Below are 23,169 nucleotides of genomic sequence, written 5' to 3'. Positions count from 1 at the left end.
GACAGTCCATGATCTAATGGGTAGTGCTGTTCAACCATTACTGAACTCTGTAGGGGATTCAGTAGAAGCTATTATCATCACTATGCACCAGGAAGACTTTTCTGGGTAACTAGAAATATTTTTTAAATTTACCGTTGCTTTAGTAAGACGTTCTGCATATGCATAATAGATTGTTATTGCCACAATGTCCTTGGAGCAAGAGCACTTGTTTGTTGAGGAGAAGGCAATGCTTTATGGTCAATGAACACAGAAAGCAGAAGTACACCTATCTACTGAAAAAAATTAATCAGGTAGCATCTGTCTTCTTCCCCCCCCCCCTTTTTCTTTTCATATCTGTTGTGTAAAATTAATTTTAAATAGAAAAATAAAGCCAAGCAGAGGCTATTTTTGTGCTTAAAAAAACCTTTTGCTTTCGGAACTTATTTTTTGTGAACAGTCTTCAGAACCATCAATATTCTGGTTGCTTATAACCTCTGATTCAAAATTACATAGAAATTTTTCTAAAGTGTTACTGAATATGAAATGGTGCAAAAAATCTTTTTTATTGAAAGTTCAAATTTAGTGTAATATGTTATTTTCCCATAGTATTTTAATTAAAATTTCCAGTATTCTTTATTTGCAAAGATCTTGAGTCCTATCTGTAATTGAGACTTCCTGAGCATTACTCTGGCTGTTATCTCTGTTCTGACATTGCTTATATCATCATCAGATGTCCTGTTTTCCGTCCTGGAAGTTCACTGAAAATAGTATATTTTCAGAGGTGTTTAAATTTTTGACTTTTTTTTTTTTAAACAATATTTTACCCTCTCCATCTTTCTTTTGCCACCGCTAGCAAAGTATCTCTCTAGTGGATAAACTGATTCCAGCCAAAGGCTAAGTTTTGTTAAATAGCCTGTATACTCAGGTTCCTGAGTTTGGAAGAGCTTTTACGTGACTGTGATTCAAAGGAAGAGAAAGGTGATTGATTTGTGTGTCCTGTAGCTTCTGTGCTGCTTCTGTGATTTGACTTTAGATTGACTTTATAATCCTGGGTTTAGAGGAATCTAGGAAACTAATTCTATACAGAGAACAGGTTTGGGATAGGCTAAACTAGTAACCCTGTGACATGTGCTTGTATTTTCTGATCCATTATTAGAGTTGCAAATCAATAACCGGAACATTTAAATTTAGGGGCTGGATTTGAGGTTTAGGCTCCAAAGTGGTGGAGGCTCTGTGAGGTGGGTAGGAGTGGGGTGATTTCCTTTATCTTGTTAGGATGGGAATGGCTGATAAAGAGATATTTTTTGACTACAGTTTCAGAGAGCGCTGCACGCTCTTTATTCTGAGTAGAAATGAGACTCTACAATTCATGCCATGACTTTGTGGGGTAGGAAAAAAATTAAAAAGAATCCAATAGTTTTTGGTTGTGTTTTAAATATGAATTTATCTGTCCCCATTTCTTTTTTCTTTTCTTCTTTTTCAGATCATTATCCAGCTCAGGAAAACCAGAGGTCCCTTGTTCTTTGTACATGAAAGAACTACAGGGTTTTATAGCAAGAGTCATGAACGACTACTTCAGACATTTTGAGTGTTTTGACTTTGTCTTTGATAACACTGAAGCCATGGCTCAAAGAGCAATTGAACTTTTCATTCGCAATGCCAGTCTAATAAGGCCCCTTGGTGAAGGCGGGAAGATGCGGCTTGCGGCAGATTTTGCACAGGTACCCTTAATATGGATTTCTGCTTTTTACTCTTACTTCACTGTGTTCACTGAAAAGTATCAATATTTTTGTCTCCATCAAAGTATAAACAGGCAGTTGTAGAGATCAGTGCATTCCAGTTCTAAACATCCTCTCTGATGAGATACTGTATCCTGAGAAATGCATCCACTAAGTGGTTGAAGATCCCTCATCACTGTAAGGCACATTCAGGGAGGTCTGACAGCTTCCTATCAAATGACACTTGCATTTAAATTCAGCTGCGTCTTGACATTTTATCCTGCTTGTCTGACCTCTTTGGTACGTCCATCATTTGCCACCATTCATTCACTTCATTCTTCCTCTCTCTTCTAATGGAATGGTGTGTCGCTTTCTTAATTGCTTTATATATCACAGTGCCCACAGTGGTTAATCGCTAACTCAGCCACCTTGCAGTGTGGGAGACAAGCTAAAGAAATAGCAATACCCTGTCGAAAAACTGCCCTTTCGATAACAGAAGGGCAGTTTTCTTGTGGGATTCTCTTCATGATCTGATTGACTTATCTGCCTCTCAGCTTTACCCAGCTCTTACACTGGACTAAAACACAAAACAAATTGCCAGATTAATATCCACTACCTGTGTTCATTATCTACTATATTCAAATGTAATTTGTTAATAGTAACACTGTGTGATTAACTTGCCAAAGAATACAGGCATCCACTAGATTGGTCTGAAGGTCCCAGTTATTATTATCCCAGCAGAGGAGGGAATTAGCACCAGCTGTCTGCATACCGAGTGCTGCTTTTGGCTGGTAGGTAACTGAGGTAGGAGAGGAAGGCACAGAGGGAGGAATCACTGCCATCTCCGCTCCTGCTTGTGGCTGCTTTGTATCATTTGCCTGTGAGTTACATACTTCTGAGTAAAGTTTTTTTATTCATTACACAAAAGTAGCAGATCAGCCTTTAACCACCGACGTTAAGGGGAGGTTTTCAGTTGCTTTCAGTGAGAAGGTTCCGTTTTGAAGACAATGGCATAAAACTGGAGGGAAAAAAAAGGACGCTTGAGTCCTCTTCTGGAAGGAATATAGATAATTTTTGTAATTTTGCTGCAGTACTAAAGTAAGTCATATAAATTTGGGAAATATCTTCACCTAATTTCTGCAGTGAAGAGCATCTGATCTAAGCACCTATTATAATGATACTAAAAATATCACTCATTTATCTTTTTTAAACATTTATTTTTCTCATTCTGACACGGGCTGCCTTTTAAGTGAAAAATGAAGGTATGTTTTCATCTGAGTGTAGGGGCATTTGCATGTTTTTCCCCACTGTGCTAACTCCTGAGCGGACAACTGTGTGAAGATAAATGTTCTGATTTCTCTTCTTTTGTACTGTGGAACAATTCGTTCTTGTCTCCTGCCTTCAACTGTTGCTGCATCTGGGGACTGCCTTGTGTTTTTCTCATCTTCACATTGCGCCATATTTTTGGCTTGTTTAAAAATGGGCTTAAGACAAGAACTATCTGGGTCCAACCAGCCCCATACAGCCACCTCAATGCTCGCTCTGTGCCTTTGAGCATCTCTGCACAGAGCTCCTTAGGGCATCCCAGGCTGTAGTGTGCCTGGACACTATATCCTGTTGCTCAGGATAACAGAAAAAGGACCAAAACATTTTGTACGTGGAGGCTGCCTTATATCCATGTTTTCTGGGGTGTGTCTGCCCCTCCCGAAAACCTGGTGGGTTTGGGGCATGTGCCCATGATGCCAGCTCCTGGTAGCCCCACTGGGGAGGTTGTAGTTGCTCTGACCCAGCCAGGAGTCCTGAGCACATTCACCGAATTGTGGCTGTAATCCTGAACAGGACTAAGGCACTGCGTTGTTGGACTAAAGCCAAACCCGAAGGAAAGGACCTGTCTGGAAAGACAGTGTAAGTGTAGGAGGAGGTTTGTTTATTAACTGTTTTTACTTATGCTCTGTCTTGTAGAGTCATTTTTAATTTTCTGTACTCAAAAAGGGTTACATGTTCCTGCTTAAAACTGGATTTTGAGATCTAAAACCCCTTTTGGTATTTTGGGGTTACTTGCAAGCAAAAGACCTGGGCAGAAATCTGTCCAGAAGCTTTGGTTAATTTGAGGTCCTATTATAAACATGCATGCAGTAAGTCAAATAATCTTGGGTTGCATCAGATTTTGGGTCTCTCATGTGCTTGTGCACATTTCTTTCAGGGCACTCAGAGCTGGAGTTACAGCTGCCTTATACTCAGCAGAATAGCTTTGGCTGAGAGTCAGATTTGAAAATTTTTGCACTGGAAACATGTTTTTCTGATAGATTGCCTCAAAACAACAGGTGTCTACACAGAAGGGCGAAATCGGAGTCTTCAACTTCTCTTCATTCAGAACTGGGTTCGGTGAGGTGCACAACAGCCAATTTTCTTGAGTAAGGCTCAGCTACTTATACAGTCAGGAATGATTGCTGTAGTTCTGTTGAATTCTCTGTCTTACCCTGTTTCCAGTGTCAGTATTGCATTTTGCTATCTTGTGCATTACGGGTATTTCAGCAGTAAGACTAGGTGTGTGCTAGTGTGGCAGCTGTAAACAGAGGTATGATAGGCTTGAAATATGCCTGAATATCATTAATATGATTTCATGAAGATGAGTACTTACAGGAACACAGAAACATTTTAAGCCCTAGAAAATGTCTGCAGTGCTGCAAGGTTATTATCACATACTGTGCTGTTCCTTGGGACTCTCGTTGTTTGAAATATTTCCAGTCTATAGGCTGAATTCACCTCTTTTCGTGCTCTCAGTTTTTTATGCAGGCAATTGCACAAGGTTACTTTTCAGTCACTCCTATAAATTCCTGGATCAGTTTGTTTTCATTTGGTTTTGTATTTTTAAGGTGACCATAATTCAGTATTCACTTATGTAATAGCAAATTTCACTTTTTAATTCAGTACTAGTCAGACTGAAAAAAGATGTTCTCCTGGAGGCAAGCAAGCCAGCAAGTCCTGATGGTTTTTCAACATTTATGTTTCTGGGGGGGTACCAGTTCTTCTCCAGAGGACCTTTTAACTTGCTTGGTATTCAGAGTTGTTACAGCACTTACACTTAGGCACACTTTAGGATCGGTGTAGGCTTGTAGTTCAGGCCTTCCTAAAACCCAACGGAAGTGCTGGACAGTGCAGCAAAGAATGAAATATAAGCATGATCAGTGAGAAATTTATTTAGAAGAAATGAGGAATTTACAGTAATATTTGGCATGGAAATTAGTAGTCTGCTACGTAAAGCTGATATAGGAAAATAGCTGTTTATTAGCAAATACAAATCACAACTGCATTGAAATAAACTAGTCTAGAAATTGCAAAGACTAAGTAATCTTTATGCTTAATGGCATGATGGCATGACATGATTTCCCATCTTTTCATAGTACAAGTGTATGTTTGGAGTGACATGTAAGGCAGAAGCCACTGTCTGTGCCAAGAACCCCCTCTCATGTCATGACTTACTATTTTCAGCCTTGTCAAGTGAACTATTTTTATTGGTGCTGTTTGAGTTAATACTATTCTATATATACCGTCATATATTTCTTATCTAGGTGTGATTTATAGTTGTTTTTTTTGGCATTGTTCAGTACTGTGTTCAAATAGTTTTGGTGGGGCATACTTAACACTGCCACCAACTCTTCAAGCCTTTATCAATAAATTACTGAAAAATGTTTTGGTTTTATTGAATTTTCCCAGAAAAATGTTTTTACTGTAGAAGTTGACAATGCTAAATTCCAGTGCAGAAAAAATGTTTCTATCTGCTGGTTAGCCTATGGTCAGAATCTGGTTTCCTGATTCAGTATGTGGCATTAAAAAAGCAAGAATATTAGACATTTGGTTTTTTAAAAATGTAAACAGATTTGTTTGTTTGATCAAAGATGATCATACAAGTGTAAAAATGCTTTTTATCATTTTTACTAAAAAATTTCCTTTCTAGTTTCTTACGGAGAAGTGAGAGAAGCGGGAATCTGTAATCACAGTTGTAGTCATAAGGACAGAAACTACTAAAGCTAAAATGCACTTAATGTTTAATGATAACTATCTTACTGGAAGGAGGAAATTATTTTCTGATGTGTGTTATTTTGGAGGTATTACAGCTGAATGATTTACTTAAACATCAACCGTTTTGGAATTGCTGCATGGGGGAGAAATCAAATTCCACATCCCTTCAAGGCCAGCTTCTTTCATATAATAGTTCAGAGCTCTTCTGCTCCCTTGCTTGTTAAAGCATTCTCTCCCAGTGAATGGCTAGAAAAAAGCATTTTGAGTTAACATTTAAAAACTTGGAATTCATCTTGGCCAGGAGGAAATGTAATTGCTAAAAATTTAATGTTAAGATTTTCCAGCTGAAAAAACAGCTGTTTAGTAATGAGAGATCTTGAAAATACCACAATAGGCACTACACAATAACTTCACTATGGGGTTTTTGAAAGCGCTCTTCAATATATATGCATTATCTGTATCTAGACTATGTATTAACTTCACCCTTGGGTTGCTGAACATAATCCAATTAGAGAAGCCAGCCATGTGATGTATTTTTTACAATATGGCTAGCCAGTGAATAGTTCAACAGATAATTGACCACCTAGCCATGGGCTATGGCAGGGTCATATGAGAAGAAAAGAGAATATAGCCTTTTTGGGCTTAGAGAGCAAGAATCATTGAGAAGAAGCGTATGTTGGGCAGGAGTCTGCCACTGCGTTCTGCAAAGCCTAGCAAAATAACATGAATAAATCATGGAAAAGCAATGGGTTTTGAACAAAGTTAGAAGAAACGAGGCAGAGTCATTAGGCCGCCTTCTGTTCTAGCTGCCCCTTCCTTTTCGGCAGGCACTTGCACTTCCTACTGCTTCCCTTGGATCTCACGTTAGTCGATCAAGCCTCTGTGGTTGCAGATTACTGCTTGGACATGTGATTTATCACTGAATTTAACCTGGATATCTGAATTTCCAAACTTGCAGTTCTGGGAGAGAAATTTGGAAAAGAAACAAAAAGTACTACTTAATGCTTTCATATGTAAAGTCCATAGGACTTGGCTATATGAAAGGCCTTGCACACATAATACAAATATTGGCTTGCAAACAGCCAAAAACATCACCCGACCTGTAAAAGCTCACCCAAATGCTTTGGAAACTATAGCTGTATGTCATAGCAAAAGCTGCTACAGCATAAACATGCTGCATGAATCAACAGTTGATGCAGCTTCAGGTGATGACAGGTAGCAAAACCAAAAAGTGATGCATGCTCAATCCTCTGCCCAATTCCAGCACCTTACAACGAGCAGCTGTTCCAGCTGAATGATTCCTCCCCAGCACTTGCTCCCAGGCCAGCGGTGCCAACCAGCACGATGCTCAGCGGAGACACAAAACCCTGCTCAGTGGGCCTGCAGAAATGAATGTAACAGCAGAAAGATGCTGTAGCATCTCACTACAGCACTGGGCTCAGACAAATAGCTAAAATTCAAGTGAAGAAAACAATCTTAGTTATTATGTGAAGTATAGTTTTTATTGGAGAGATTGGGTTATAACACATAGCAGACTGGTGTTGTAAATTTTTAAAAAAAAAAGCTTCTGTGGTTTATGTACATTTTTACCACATTAGTTTTCACTCATTCCCACTCTTCATGAGTCAATTTGAGATGGTATAGTATGCTGCAAAGCTTAAAAACATTTTTTTTCTTTGGCAACTAGTACTTCACGAATCAACCATCTGCTGCCATTAAATCTATCTAGTTCTAGCAATACTAATAATTTCCTACAGTGAATAAAGGTTGAAGATGAAGTAATAGAATTTTCCAAAGTAAATTTTAATCTTTAGTACTTGAGACTAGAAATGTTGATTTATGGAAACTGCCAAGTATGTTCAAGAGAAATCATTTAAATTTTTTTTAATAAGGAACTGGTTAAGCTGTAGAAAGTTTCACTTACATCTCATTACATCATATGATGTTTCAGTAGAGAAACAATAATTTAAAATTTATTAAGCAAAATTATATTTTGCTCTGCTGGGATTTCTTTCCCCTCATGAGTACAGTTTGATCCATGCATCTCTGTTTCCACAAGTCAGACTGGCAGTTTGTTGCCTGTTATCAAATTCTCTAAAGCACCTAAAAGAATTATCTTCTCCCTGGTTCTTCACAGCTACAAGCCCACGGCTCCCACCAAAGCTGGGACACTAGCTCCTGCAGGATATCAGTTACTTCCAGCTGCTACTGCCTGAAAAGAAGCTCTGGAGAAATCAGTCTTGCTCCCATTTGTTTTTCAGCATCTGTAGGGTTCTTGTATCATGATGCAGCAAAGCCTACTTAATGTGCTCCTCTTTTTGGCTACTTGCTCCTGATCCTGTGCAGCAGACCAGCCCCTTGGCTCCCATACGTGCTCAGAAGTGTCCCAGGGGATCTGGGAGAACAACATGCTGAACTTGTCTAAGCTTCATCGCAGTTTGGAGTTGGAGCACCTCCCTGCAGAAGTCCCCCGGGAGAATCATAGAATCGTTTAGGTTGGAAAAGACCTTTAAGATCATCCAGTCCAACCATTAACCTACATTACCAAGTCCACACTAAGCCAATCAAGGACAGACTAGACTAAACCATGTCCCAGAGTGCCACGTCTACCCATTTTTTGAACACTTCAGGTATGGTGACTCCACCACCTCTCTAGGCAGCCTGTTCCAATGCTTGACTACCCTTTCCATGAAGAAATTTTTCCTAATATCCAATCTAAATCTCCCCTGGTGCAGCTTGAGCCCATTTCCTCTCATCCTATCGCTAACTAAACTGCCTGTCCTGGGAGTGTGCACTCAACCTTGCTCCCTTGTGCCAGCAAATTCAGCACATGGCACGGCAGCTGATGGCTCCTCCTCAAGCGTGGGGACGTTGCCTTCCCATTTGCGTGCCTTTGCACTGTCTGGTGGGTAGTGTGCTTGCTCAGGAACTGCAGAGCTGGGTTGTACATGCTCTTCAGCCCAAGAAACAAGTACCCCTTGCACCTGCATGTGGGGAGGTGACCCAGCCCTCGGGCTACGAGGGTTACGGGGGGACAGGGCAGGGATCCCACCCAGCTGCAGAGAAGGGGCCAGTTCATAGCCTAGAGTAGAGGATTTGGGGGCCAGAAGGGCAGCAGGCAGGAGGGAGCCAGGCTGTTACACGGGGCTGGAGCATTCCATCTGAAAGCAGAAGACAAAGATCCTTCTTTCTGCTTCCTGGATTTTTATTCACTTTCTGCTTCTGTGAATTTCTGCTTAATATAAAATGCAGATTTCAAGTGGCCTGGAAGTGCTTGATGTGGGGCATGTACTTCAAGGTTCCTAGGCTCGGGGAGTGGCTTTGCACTGCCTGTAGGCTAGCTCTGTGGGGCTTTCCCCCTCACCTTTCAGAGGTGCCCTCCTCTCCTTGTTTGTAGAGGAAGCGTAGGTGCCTGCGTTAGGTCCTCTGGCTTTCCCAGCATTGTCTAACTGGGTGTCATGTAGGTGGATACTCCAACATGACCCACCTGACCTATTTTAGATGTCTACCTTGGGGAAAGATGCATCACACCCCACAGTGGCTGCTTCTCTCCACTGAGTATGAAGAGAACCTGTAGATGTTGAGAAGAAGGTGAGATGACTCCCATCCTGCCATCTGCTTTTTAAGATGGGTGCCTGAAGTTTATGGCCTTGATTTGCATTAATTGCTTATTTAATTTCTTCTGGTTTTAGATGAACTGTGGCAACATAGTTCACCACACCAGCTTTCCTGTTTATGCTGGGACCCCAGCACAGTTAGGTGCTCTTGGTGAAGGCAGTGGCCCAGCAGCCACCTCTGTCTGAGGAAATGCTACAGCTGGAAAGAATAGTAGTATTAAAGACTTCACTGTAAATAGTGTCTTATCACAAATGCTTTGAAACTCATTCAGCAATGTTACTTAAATGGGAAGCTCATTGTATGGTGTTTTTAATCTTGTTACTTTAGGTCTCATCCTTGAAACTTAGCTTAATTGTGCATTATGTGGAAATCAAAGTCTGAACAGTCTTTCAAATTGGGTCTTTTAAAAAACATCCATGGAGAATAAAGCTTGCGTCCCTCTGTTGACTGACACTTCAGGAATGCAAAAAATAAAGACTTAATCCATATCTGGCTAAAATTACTTTACCTATGGTTTTTTTTTTTTGAATGGTGGTGTTTGTATTAGTGTGCATATTAACTGAAATTTTGCCATATCATGTTCATGTTCAGTCTGGGATCTGGAAGTGAAATCGTTCTTTCTCAATTCTGTGTCCTCACTGTTAATGAAGAGCCTGTGACAGAATTTAGTCTCACGTGAATGATGTAAAAACCCAAGCGGAGCCTGTCTTGTTTGAAAAGGCAGGTGAACTCCAGTGCTTAAAAAACAGAAGGAATTTAAAAATTGTTTGTTTTGAACGATGGCTGCTGTAACACAGAGACTGAACAGTATGAAAATAAGTATAAAAATAATGCTCTTACTGATGCTCTTTTGCCTGTGATTCTGTATGACTTTGGGGCTAAGTGTTCAAGAAAGAATCACTTTAACCTTGTCCTTCTCCAAAGGAAAGGGTGCCCAGCTGAAATGGGTATGCATTTTTACTGCTTTAGGAGTGGTTTGTGAAGACCTGCCTAGATTTGCTTTCTTCCCAGGCTGCGGTCAGATTTTGGGGGTATTGACATTAAGTGCTTCATCAGGAAACTCATCACCAACAAAATAAACCTGCTGCGAGAAACAAAGCTTCAGTCTCAGAAAGCTCACAAGACCCCTTCTGTTCTTACGCATAGACTGTCACTATCGTTTGTCGTGGGATGCTTCCCAAGAAAGGATAGCTTCTTGTCTTAAATTCAGCCACCAGCGAGAAGTCAGTGACTGCAAGTTTAGATTATTGCTTAAAGGCAGGCTACTTCAATACCAAGTTTTATATTTTGGGACAATCTAAGTCAAATTAAAATGTTTGTTTTTATAGATGGAGTTAGCAGTAGCACCGCTGTGTCGGCGAGTCTCTGACCTAGGAAAATCTTACAGACAGCTGAGGTCATTCAGGTGAGTTGCAGTTGCAGGAACTAGCAATTGGCAGTATGACCAAACTGTATTTCAAAACCCATTTATTACCTCATGTTAGTTCTGATTGAACTGAGAGCTATTTTGGCAACACCCACCTGCAAATTAGAAATAGATTAAAGTTCTTTTAAATTTTATGCAGAGTACAACTATGATTTAACAATCTTTGTCATGCAAATGTTGGCCAAATTGTACTTTTTTGTGTTGCTTTCAGTGCAACTTCTGTATGACAGAGTTCTATAGTTACTTCAAGTGTTTTCACTGAAATATGAAATTTACAGTCCTGTGTTGTTTAATTACGGTAGGCAACTTGTGAAAATTTTTACAAACTGAACCTGTGTTGAAAACCTAAGGTGCAGCCTAGTGGAAAAAAATATGATTCTATCCTAACACAATATTGCCACCACATAGGCATTTTTCTAATGCATAAGATAAGTTTTTTCTTCCTTTCACAAGTATATTGTTACATTTTTCCAGACCGCTGCTGTTCCAGACCAGTGAGCATATTGCCAGTAGCCCAGCTCTGGGAGAGGTTATTCCATTCAGCATTATTCTTCAGTTCTTATTTACAAGAGCACCACCAGAGTTAAAATCACCCTTCCAGGTAATAAGATCAACCTGTCTTTCCTTTTGAGATGTCCTATAGAGGAAAGAACATTGTGGTTTGCCCTTGTTATTTTAGTTAAAAAGTATTCAAGCTCATACTTTATATGACTTGTTGGCTTTTGTTTTTATTGTGGCAAATGTGTTATGGTCATTGACTTCACATTTTGATTAATTAACAGTAGGAACATGATAACCTGATTTTAAATAGACTCTCAATTCTTTAATATTCTGTCAGCTCATAGAAGAAATTGCAGGTCTGATCACAGACTGCAAATTGCCTGGATCCTGCTCATGTAAGGTGCAGGAAATCTAGATTCAGACCCCGCTCAGAATCGGGCGAGCAGCTGATGTAGGAAATCACCTCTGAGCTCCCAAATAACATGTTGGGCTATTTCTGTTAATTGTCTCTGATTTCTTAATTCATTCCGCATCACTGCAGTATTAAGAGAGCCTCATGTGGCCTTCATTTATGTCATCTTTGATTCTGAAATTGGGGTGTATGTTTCCTTTTTCACATTTATGTGTATTTGGTGTTTGTTTGTGTTTCTCTGTATCAGAGGGCTGAGTGGTCCATTGCCCGCTACTCCCAGTGGCTTGATGATCATCCATCTGAAAAAGACAGGCTTGCTCTCATACGGTAAGAATTATGCTTCTTTCTTCTCTACATGTATTATAATGGTGCAGTAACTTACCTGCACACCAGGACTGGTCCTGACAAGTAAAAAAATGTGCTATAGGAGATGTATCATAAATACCATTACCCTCTCTCCACTCATGGGATGAATTGCAAAATCAGAGAATATATAAACTGAGCACTCCCCACCGCCCCCCATACCCAAACCCTTCAGTGCCTTTGGAAGATGCACATAATCCTCTTGCAAAAGAAGGAAACCATGCGCAATGGTGGTTTAAATTAATACTGTGTTTTAGCAAAACTGCCTCTCGCAACTGTTGGAAAGTCAAGGCTGCAGCCGTCCTGTCTTCTCTATCAGGAAAGAGAAGCTTTGGAAGCTTAAGCAATGAAAATGTAGGTAGCAATTTAAAAATGGAAGATCCTTGTTACATAACCCTGTAATGTTACTCTTCAGGAAATCAGCCCGGGATCTTTAGGAAGTGATAATTACATCAGATTTTTAAAATCTTCCTAGGGTAGATGACTTTATAGCTAAATACTGTTTTGCATCTTAAAATGTTAGGAAAAGTTATGAAGAGTCTTGTTTCTCACAACAAGCAGAGTTCTAAAGTATGTTAGAGAGAACAGATGTGTTGTATGAACACGATGGAGCCAGCCTGAGGATCCTCAGGCTTCAAGGCTCAGATGATCATGTGGCCCCTAACGCCCTAACTCTTCCAGCCATCTTCTCGGTGTCCTGTCCTGACCTCGGTGTCACCCGCTCCAGTGGCACAGGAAAGGCTGTCACACATAGCTGCACCAGGCTCGATCTGGCTAGCTCTGTCCGTGAACTTCTGCATGTGGATGTTGCCAGCTTATGCTGAAATCATAAAAGCTGACTTTTAAGTTCCAGCCAGCAGTGGTTGTGCTTGAGAAAATCGACCATTATCTGTCCACACTTTTAAAGCAGCCAAGAGGAGTCTGCTATAAATATTTACAGTTCCTGAAGCTGATAGCACCATGCAGTCCAGTGTAGTGCTCGGGCCAATTAAGGAAATACTAGTTGATCACTGGTACATGTTAGTAGGATTTATTTCCAAAATATTAAAATGCAAACCGTGTCTCTTCATATGTGTGTTAAAAGAGTGTTTTTTGAAAATCATACATGTTGTTAGTCTACTTGGCTACAAAACTAGGTTTTTGTGAACCTTAAGCCATGACACCTTGAAGTACAGGGGAATGAATAATAGGTACAGGGCTGATACAGCTGTATATGTAACTTAGTTACAAATATTTGATTGTAATTTCTGTCCTGATAGTACTGGCAAAACTGACAGTGTTGAATTTCAGACGTGTTAGGGAAAGCCAAGAATGCAAATAATTTGAGAACTGATGGGATTTTGTTCTTTTCAATCCTTTTACACAAATTTGAAAATGCCATCCTTTAAGTACAACACATTTTTGTCTTTGCTTGCAATTAAATTTCATCCAAACTGATTCAGTTAATGGGCTTGCTGGTGGTCATGTTCAGACACTGATAAATTGCTCTGACCATGGAGGTATTAAGGGACAAGCCTTGGGACAAGGCTTTTGGGCAGAGAGATTGTCATCCATTAGACCAAGCAGCATAGCTGGAATACTTAAGCTTTTCATTTCAACCCTTTCATTTAATCATTTTCATTTTGCATGAGATACCACTATTAAAATATTTTAACTTTGTAATCTCAAGAATGCGCCGCTGCAAGGTTATCACTTGGCAAGGTTATTACTTGGGCATTCTACAGCGAGACTGTGGTCCTTTTGCTTTGCACTGTGGAGTGCTCAGCCATTGCTCAGACATCTGTCCTCCCAGGGCACGGAGAGGGCAGCTTTGAAGATCTGCCCTTCTGAAAGGCCTCTGTTGGCACTCCAGTGGCTCTTCCCTACTCTCGGTACGCCAGAGCAAGGCTGTTTGTCACTGCCCACGCTTGGCTGCTTCTCCATCCATCCCCAGGCCCACTGCTTGCAGGCCACTCATGCAGCTTTGCTGAGCCACATGAATTAACTACACTGGATTTGTCAAACAGACTCTTCCTTCAGGCAGTTTGGTTGGTGGCTCATGTAGCACTGCATGTCTGGGAGCAAGGAGCAGGGGCTAGCTGACCAACCCTTGAATGCAGTGAGTGAAGGGGATCGTTCTCCTTTGCAGACACTGGTAACTTCTGTAAGCATTGCCTATGCATTCACCTTTTTACCATCTCCTCTCACGCCTGTTAATTTCTAAATAGGCCGGTTATCCATACATAAGGCAGGCAAGCAAATGTCAGTCACTAGTATGACCGTGTTTCACTCGTATTTTCTTTAATACTCTATTGGAACATTTCTGTGCCTGCGCTTCATGTGTCTCGTATGAACCTCAGTTGAACTACAGGCATTTTGCTCATTCGTCTGGAGTCTTTTATCAGTCATCCTCTTCAAGCTTTTTCTGCCTGTAGTTGTTCAGCTGTGCTAATTGAACCTTGGATGTTTTGAGCCTTCAGATCCCTGCACTGACCTACATCAAGAAATTATCTTTACGTTTGCTGCAACCTTGCAAATGGTAATTTTCTGCAACTTCCCTTTGTAACAACTGTGCAATTACTCTAGGGACCTGCTGTTTAGATATTAATTTACTTGTGTTATCAGAATCCTTACAGCTTCATATTAATGCTAATTGCAGCGCTTCTTCCACTCTGTAGATCTTAAATGCTTCATATGCAATGTAGTGTTAGTGTTATGAATTAGTAGCATTCTGAGCATTTTTGTGCATTTCTTTCTGCTTGTATTCAGCATGAAGGGTGGGATTTACCTGGCCAGAGGTATATTAGCCAGACTCCCTTTATAGTCAACAGAGAGAAACAGGCACTGCTAGGGCTGATTCATCTCATCCTGAAGTAGGTACCTAAAATAGGTCAGTAGCGTTGTGTCCTGAAAGCTCCATTTTCTCTGCTCAGTGAAGGGAGTGTGGGCTGGGACACGGGAGCTCTCTCAGGCAGACAGCTGCCCTGCAGGCATTTAAAGTCAGGTGAGATGACCCTACTGCCGGGTTAGCTCAGTTGGTTAGAGCATGGTGCTAATAACGCCAAGTTCACAGGTTCAGTCCCTGCTCACTGCAGGGGGGTTGGGCTCGATGATCTCTCAAAGTCCCTTCCAACCCAAAGCATTCTATGATTCTACTGCAGGCGCCCTCCCGGAGCAGGGATTGTGTTGAAAGGAGCGCTTCTTTAAGCAGCCAGGGCACTTTTTTCTTTTTCAATTAAGTTTGAAAACTCAACTCCTCTTCCAGAAAAGAAACCTTCCTGTTAGGCGTGGCAGGATTTGAGCCAGCCCGAAGGACCAAATTCTTATCTTTTCCATTCCATTCGAGTGTGGGTAAACTCCCCTTATTCAAGCTCACTGTTGCTGGAGCAGAGTTGAAAGTCGGGCCCGATGAAGGGTTCATTTTCATAACGAGCCGATGTCCTGAGCCAGAGAGCGGCTCTGACCACAACCTGCCAGGGGGCAGGGACAAATGCCAGCTAGGAGACCACCACGAAAGCCCCATCTGTACATTAGGTTCAGCCTCGCTAAGCGCAGCAGAGTGACAGCTTTGCCGCAAGCAGCAGAGCCGTGCTGGGTCACTGCTCCGCTCTGCTTAAACCGAGCGAGCGGCAGCCACGCAGCGGGGCTGGAGGGCTGCTGCGTGCTGCCTGCGACGCCTGCGCCTCCCAGCACTCCCCCGGCCAGCGCCAGGCCATTCATAAAAACCCTCCGCGTCACTTACGCTTGTCTGTCAATGCACGGTTCTTTTGATCTCTTTATTATGCAATCGGGAACAAACTAGAGATGTCTCTTGCTAATCTGTTGTCCTACAGATGATGCTGTTGGAGATTTTACTGTTCAGTTTTACAGTAACTTTTATAGCACTAGATTAAATAGATCCGGTGTCAGGCAGATATGCTCTTATACAGCGTATTTTCCATTTTCCTCTTTGCCCTGAAGTTTGCAGAGCAAACAGACTTTCAACAAAGTACTAAAGAAGAGTCTTGACCCTGCTGTCCTCCAGCTGCCCTGCTAATTGATCGGGACCTGAGTGCACAGGGCGCTTCCCCACTACAGAACAAAAAGATGATCCCTGCCTCTTCAGAAGCTGACAATTTAAATCAGGCTCCATTTGACCGAGCCAGAGCCCAGGAGGGTAGCGCTAGTATTCACAATTCCATATAAAATTAGCTAATTCATTAGAGTAATTCTAAATGATACATATTAAGATCCCTTTAAGAACCACAGCCCAAATCATACCTTTTTTTTTTTTTTTTCTTTTAACTGTAGATATACATCTTCATGGGTTGAAATAACATTTTGAAGAAGAACTATCTGGGTCTTATATAATCAGCTTGTCCTGATTTCCAAGAAATCTCATGTTTTTGCTCAAGCAAGTGAAGTAATTTAATAAGTGCTTTAAAATCCTTTTCCTTATGTGGGAGGGCATCTTAAGCTTAGATTTTTTTTTTCCTTACTTCTTATGGCATTTTTAATGAAGCATTAATATATGCAGAACATCCCACCAACACTCTTTCCATGGCTCTCTTTTACAAACAATATTTGTAATGTATACCATAGCTTGTCTTTTAAAATAGAAACAGATTGCTGAACAGGTTTTATGTCCTTTATTAGACTGGAAGATGCTGAATTTAGGGCATTATTTAGTCTAATCCCTTCAAGAGTATGTTTTGTATATTACATAAACAGGGTTTCTTCCATCTTCTTAAACATTGGTAATATAACTATAAATTACATCTTTTTATATGACAACAGCTGTGATCTATTCTGTGCTGGAGACTTGATGATACTGCTTTAACCCATGATGCCGTTTATTTTTCCATTACTACTTATGCACTAGTGTTTTTACAGTGTCCTCTACAGGAACAAGCCTACCTTTTTTTAATACAAGATTTTAATGGTAAACCGGTGCATCTGAATTGAATTCTGTACTGCCAGCATAGTTTACAAAAGCTCATTTGAGCTAGGACTGGTAAAGCTTACAAAAATGTCATCATAAAATCTGCATTTCAAGTGTTAACGTTGCTACTAAACTCATTTATCTCCCAAAAGGAGGTACAGTCATGTAGGCATCTCAGCAACTTCAGTGAAGCGTATTGTTACAAGCCTGAGCTGAAATCTGGCTGTGTGCAGCAGCAACCATCTTGGTTTGCTGTACACAGCTTCCTGCACTGTCCTTATTTCTGTATGTCGCAGTCCCGAAATCCCACCCTTAAGACTTGGTAACTGTCTTCAGAGAAACAACGTTCCCATCCCAGATGTACTTCTGAGATCACATCTGCTTTATGACCATCGGTGCTTTTGGTTACCCCTCCCAGCCCGTTCCTCCCTCGCACTCTGAAGCAACTTCACCGTTACTCTCTGGACTCCAAACATTCTTTCTCCCTGGATTCGTGATTTCTGCCGTTTTACTGCCTGGACCTTTTGTTACCAGGGGTGCTGTTCCTAATGGGATGGACAGGCTTCCTGGCAGCACTGCAGAGAAGAGTTTTCTGAGCCGATCAGAGCTTGACCATGATTATGAGCTGTTCCGAGGTCCCCAGCTAGGGTATGGAGCTCCAGGGGACCGTGGCTGCCTCTTGGCTCCCAGCCTTGAGCGGCTGCAGCAGCTTTTCACCCTCTCACTCAGTGCGAGGACCCTCCGGCTGCTTTCTTACACCTGCCCACGGGGGCGGCGGACTGCTGCCCTGCCTCGACGGGTGCGCGAAGCAGGTGGTTCCCTAGGTTGGTTCTGCTCTGGAGGTACTCGTGTCCTCTGTCGGGTGGTAGATGTTTCTCCATGACTTGTTCATTCCTTTGGCACTGCAGTTCCCATCAGTTGTTCCCCTGGAGTTACAGTGAAATCCCTGCCAGTGGGAGATGTGGCATTTGCCAAACAACCTTCACAAGTTGAAGGCTGACAAGTCAAGGGAGCCTGACATAAATGTTACATTTGGTGAGAAGTCGATGCTCACCATGCCTTTGCTGTGGATTTGGCCATTTGCAAAATTCTTACTGTCTGAGAAGAACCAAGCTTTTGTTTTAGCATTTCAGGTCAAGTTATTGATTATGACTTGCATTTTAACACTCAGCTTTAGAGCATTTTAAATACTTTTCTTGGAGATGCAAACAGGGGACGTGGGAAAATAGTGAATGCATTTAGTCTTAGAGTATTGAGAAGGCTTTTATTTTGTTTAATGTAGAGCTGTACAAGGTCTGTTTCAGAAAAATGCCTGAGAATTCACCTTATAGTACCGATAGAGTAGTAATTATTGGTTGTCTTTTGAGCAGAAAAGAGACTTAAGATGTTCCTGGGCAGGTCATATTGATGATGTTTGACTCTGTCTCTCTGAAACAACGCAAGCAAAGCCACAGTAAAAGAGCAAGCACAGCAGGAGAGCGCTGACAAAGATCAGCTTCTGTCGGCTGTTGGTCTCTGCTGGGAAGGAGAAGGGTCTGGGCAGTTCTGAGGCCACCAAACAATTCACCAAGTTCCTTTTAGCTCCTTTTTGAGTTGTAAGAGGACAGGAGCTGCCACTGATGGAGTTGGTTTTGCCAGTTAAATCAGATTCTTTTGAGGCAGGAGAGAAAGAGAAAAGATAGAAGCTGCCGGAAGGTGTAACAGCAGGACTCTAATACTGGTGTTTGGCAGTTAGCGTAGCCTAAATCTCATTCCCTCTTGTTTGATCTGATGGGGATAACAGTCTGGCTAAGGATTATCAAGGGTGACATTGAGCAGTTTTGGGTGCTGCTTTTAGGGTAAAGCTGCTCCCTTTCATCTGAAGGGATCTGGTTATCTCTGTCATCTTTTTCAAAGGCTTTTTCAAAGCAAGGAGATCAAGTCAGAAAGGGGATAGCAGTGTTACCATCTGGATAATGATGCCAACCCACAACTTCACCAAGAGGTGTCAGAGCTTTCTAAATTAAGCAGGTCAATATGTTTTTTTCTGTTTTCAGTTTTTGATGACTTCTAAAAACTATTTGGGCCCAACAAACTTTGGGGATTGTATAGAGGAAAAGACAGGGACACTGGTGAGTGGAAGGGGAAAGATTCAGCAAGATGAATGACAGTTACAGTAAGAAAACTGTCACAGGAGTTTCTCAAATGTCTTTTTAATGCAAGGGGCTATTCTTTGTAGAAGGTAGAATAGAATAGAACAGAACAGAACAGAATAGTTCAGTTGGAGGGGACCTACAGCAATCATCTAGTCACCTGCCTGATCACTTCAGGGCTGACCAAAAGTTAAAGCATGTTATTAAGGGCATTGTCCAAATGCCTCTTAAACAGACAGGCTTGGGGCATCGACCACCTCTCTGGGAAGCCTGTTCCAGGGTTTGACCACCCTCTCGGTAAAGAAATGCTTCCTAACGTCCAGTCTAAACCTCCCCTGGCACAGCTTTGAACCATTCCCACGCATCCTGTTCCTGGATCCCAGGGAGAAGAGATCAGCACCTCCCTCTCCACATCCCCTCCTCAGGAAGCTGTAGAGAGCAATGAGGTCACCCCGCAGCCTCCTTTTCTCCAAACTAAACAAGCCCAAAGCCCTAAGCTGCTCCTCACAGGACATGCCTTGCAGCCCTGTCACCAGCTTGGTTGCCCTGTGGACACATTCAAGGACCTTCAGATCCTTCTTAAATTGTGGGGCCTGGAACTGCACACAGTGCTCGAGGTGAGGCTGCACCAACGCTGAACACAGCAGGATAATCACCGGCTGGTCACGCTGTGTTTGATGCACCCCAGGATGCGGTTTGCCCTCCTGGCTGCCAGGGCACGCTGCTGACTCACTGAGCCTGCTGTCCACCAGCACCCCAGATCCCTTTCTCTCCAGCCACTCCTCTCCCAATTTATACTTGTGCCCAGCGTTACTCCGTGCTAGGTGCAGAATCCAACATTTGGTCTTGTTAAATTTCATCCCATTAATCATTGTCCAATGCTCCAGTCTATCCAGACCTCTCTGCAAGGCCTCTTGTCCCTCAAGAGAGTCAACAGCACCTCCCAGTTTGGTATCGTCAGCAAACTTGCTAATGGTGCATTCAACTCCTGCGTCCAGATCGTTGATAAATGTATCGAACAGAACCGGCCCTAGAACTGAACCTTGAGGAACACCGCTGGTGGCCGGTCGCCAGCCAGGCGTAGCCCCATTCACCACAACCCTTTGAGCTCTGCCCTTCAGTCAGCTCTTCACCCAGCACCGTGAGCCCGCTGATCCTGCCGCTGGACAGCGGGGCCAGCAGGGTGCTGTGAGGGCCACTATGACAGGTAACTAACACCTAACGTGTTTAACGATTACTGCTGCCCAGAGCAGCGCTGACCTGAGCAGAAACGTGAGACACATCTGACTTCTGAAGCATCTCCCCTCTCTTGATGGGATCCTTGAGCTTTCCCTGCCTGCATCTCCCACCTACTGCTCAGTCTGCTCATGACATGCTCTGCCCCTCATTGCCACCAGAGGCCGGTTTTATCTAAAAAGCACCCTTCCCTGCTGCCCCTTTCACCCAGTCTCACTTCTCTTCAAATCTTGGGATTTAGAACTTGCCTGCAGACGTGCCTGATCTCTCTGCAGTCTGTCTTGCTGGTGGCCTTCGCTGGGAGTGAGGTGAGCTGCACCCAAAGCACTTTGTGGCTGCAGCAAGCAGTTTTTTAGTTGTTGCCTCTTTCCCTGTAGACCCTGTGCTGCTCCCCAGAGACCGTCGGCAGGAGCAGGCTGAAGGTTTTCAGAGAGCTGACCAGGTGCAAAAAGCCAGCTTTATTTTGACTAGATAAAATAAATATTCTTTTGCCTGCCTTTCTGGCTGTACCAGCGGATAACTTTTCTCTTGCTGTTTGTTGATGTGCAAAAAATGCCAAGTGACTCTTTGGAGCGTGTTGGTAGCTGGTGCGGACCCCTCAGCAGTAACTCACTAGTAAGTTGTTATCAAAATTCAAGAGCCCTCAAGCACACCAGCACAAGGGACCGTTTCTTTGCTCAGTCAGTTTATTCTTCTGAAACCTGTCAACTCTTTCCAATAATGCAGTCCGTCCTCCTTTTGCATCCCCTCAGTCTCAGTCAATGTGCCCTGGGCTTCAGCAAAGAGGGAGCCCGAAGCCCAGCTGCCCCGCCTGGGGACGCCGGGACGGGCATCGCCTCGTGCCCCTGTGCTCTGGCTCCCACCCCGCGCTCTGCACAGTTGCACGCTGCACTCTCCCTGTCAGGCTCCATTGGCGACAGGCCAGGGAGCCTGACTGCAGGTGTGTGGGTTTTGTGTGTGTGCGCACGCGCACGTGTGTGCTACGTGTGGACACCAAACTCATCCTGTTGCATCTGGCAGGGAGGCTTACGGATCAGTGCCCGGTGCTGATGGAGGTGAGAAGAGCTGGCAGGAGCAGACACAGCCTGGGACCAGCTCGGGGGCCGGGTGTCGTCGCTGCTGCTGGCTTCTCGGAGCCCAAAGCTCAGACTCGCTTCTCCAGCAAAGCGAGTACAGGCTCTTGGCCTCAGGAGCGTCTCCCACTTGTTAATAAATGAACTTTGCTGGAGATTCCCAGCAGTGCTCTGACAGTGGTGGGTTTTAGTTTTCATTTAGGAAGTTCAGAGCCCTTGCTGGTTTAGCCACAGCTTTACTGGCAGGCGACAAAGCGTACGATGACCCCACTTCTTCCTACCATCTCCTGTTCTGGTTTGCCAGGTTTCCTTGGCTCGGCTGTAGCTTCCCAGTGCTGCAGCATCCCACGGGGATCTGGGCCTCTCCTCTCTCATCAGCTTACTCCAGGAGACAGCATGTGTGCGTGAAACAGGCTTGGCTGTTGGACGGAGCAGCAAATGTAAACGCGGCGCCCTGCCCCAGCCCTCCATCTTACAGCCAGTGCTGCGTGTTCATATGCACGACGCTGCTACCATCTCCCTCAACCCCACGGCCCCCTCACCCCACCAGATGTGCACGACAAGCACCCACCTTCCCCCAGCGGGACTGGGACCGTTCCTGCCCCGTTACCAAAACCCAGTGCCACCCCCCCCCGACTGGCAGAGCGGCTGTGCTGGTGCGTCCTATGCTTCCGTAAAGGAGTGCAGGAGACAAACCCCCCGGACCACTGGCCCAGCGCAACGAGTTCAGCGCTGCTGCCTGGGCGTTAGCAGCAGGCCCCCGGTACGGCTGGGAAGGGCTCCGATGGCAGCCTGCCTTGGCGCTGCAGCCGGCACCAGCCAGAAGAGGAGCAGCCGCGTACCGCAAGTTGCCTTAGGCCCACTTGAAATGGGGGCTGGGGTCGGGGGGGGTTTTTGGGGTTTGGTGGTTTTGGGTTGTTTGTTTTTTTTTTTTTTTTAATGTTTTCCTAAATGTCACCATTTTGCTGTAAATAGCGCCAATGGAATGTAATATAAACAAAGGGTTATAGAAGGAACCCCCATGATCATTGCATCTATGACATGACGAAATAGAAGAGAAAAAGGAGACGGGGAAAAAAATCAATTAAATTAGAAGCCATATTTAAGCATGGCAAAACTAACTTGGTGTACTTAATGAACTATCAAGTCAAAAATCTGAACAGCTCAGCACTTACAAAGTCTCTGTTTTACAGATCCGCTGTCATTCAACAATACAATTTACTAGAAGCGTTGGCTGCAAGGTGGCCCTGTGTTGTAAAGCAAGTTACATTACGTACAGACAAGTACGTCATCACGGTTGCCCCTTTTAGCTTTGAACTGTATTTGTGTCAGTCAGTCACACAAGACTACTTATATGAGTGCCTTCCTATGAATGACACAGTCCAAGAAAAAACACAGCAAAGCCGTACAAACGGCCACGTATGCTTTGTCTGTGGGTTAGCGCAGCACTTCCCAAAGGACAGCGGCAGTTCAAAAGCCGTAGCCAGGAAATCACCTGAAGGCATCTCGGTGGTTCACCAGTGTCCCAGTTTCCCGTCTGTAAGTTGCACTCGGAGCGTCTGCAGCAGCTGGAGTCTATTCTTTTCATTTCTAAAGGTTACCAGTACAGCAATGTGCCTGAGTCTGTGCGTCAGAGCTGTCATTTCAAGCCATCTGCAACATGCTGCTCCTGATTATTTAAATGTTAACTTGTTCGCTCCTCAAAACATGCAAGAAAGGAGCGAAAGATCACGAAACAATTACGTAGAGCTCTGTAAGGCCTTTCCCACCCATTTCCGTCCACAGAGA

General features: G+C 43.3%; 1 protein-coding gene across 1 annotated transcript in view; it reads left to right on the top strand.

Moving 5' to 3' along the window:
- Positions 1–23,169, top strand: part of COG5 (component of oligomeric golgi complex 5) — a 200,895-nt gene that overhangs the window by 176,481 nt on the left and 1,245 nt on the right. Inside the window, exons 19-23 of the mRNA XM_075719793.1 lie at positions 2–105; positions 1,463–1,700; positions 10,667–10,743; positions 11,239–11,365; positions 11,925–12,004. Coding sequence (XP_075575908.1) covers positions 2–105; positions 1,463–1,700; positions 10,667–10,743; positions 11,239–11,365; positions 11,925–12,004 — 626 coding nt within the window. The remainder of the gene's footprint in view (position 1; positions 106–1,462; positions 1,701–10,666; positions 10,744–11,238; positions 11,366–11,924; positions 12,005–23,169) is intronic.

The sequence above is a fragment of the Pelecanus crispus genome, chromosome 1 (assembly GCF_030463565.1).
Source record: "Pelecanus crispus isolate bPelCri1 chromosome 1, bPelCri1.pri, whole genome shotgun sequence".
Lineage (NCBI taxonomy): Eukaryota > Metazoa > Chordata > Aves > Pelecaniformes > Pelecanidae > Pelecanus > Pelecanus crispus.
This window is presented reverse-complemented; position numbering and strand designations above follow the sequence as displayed.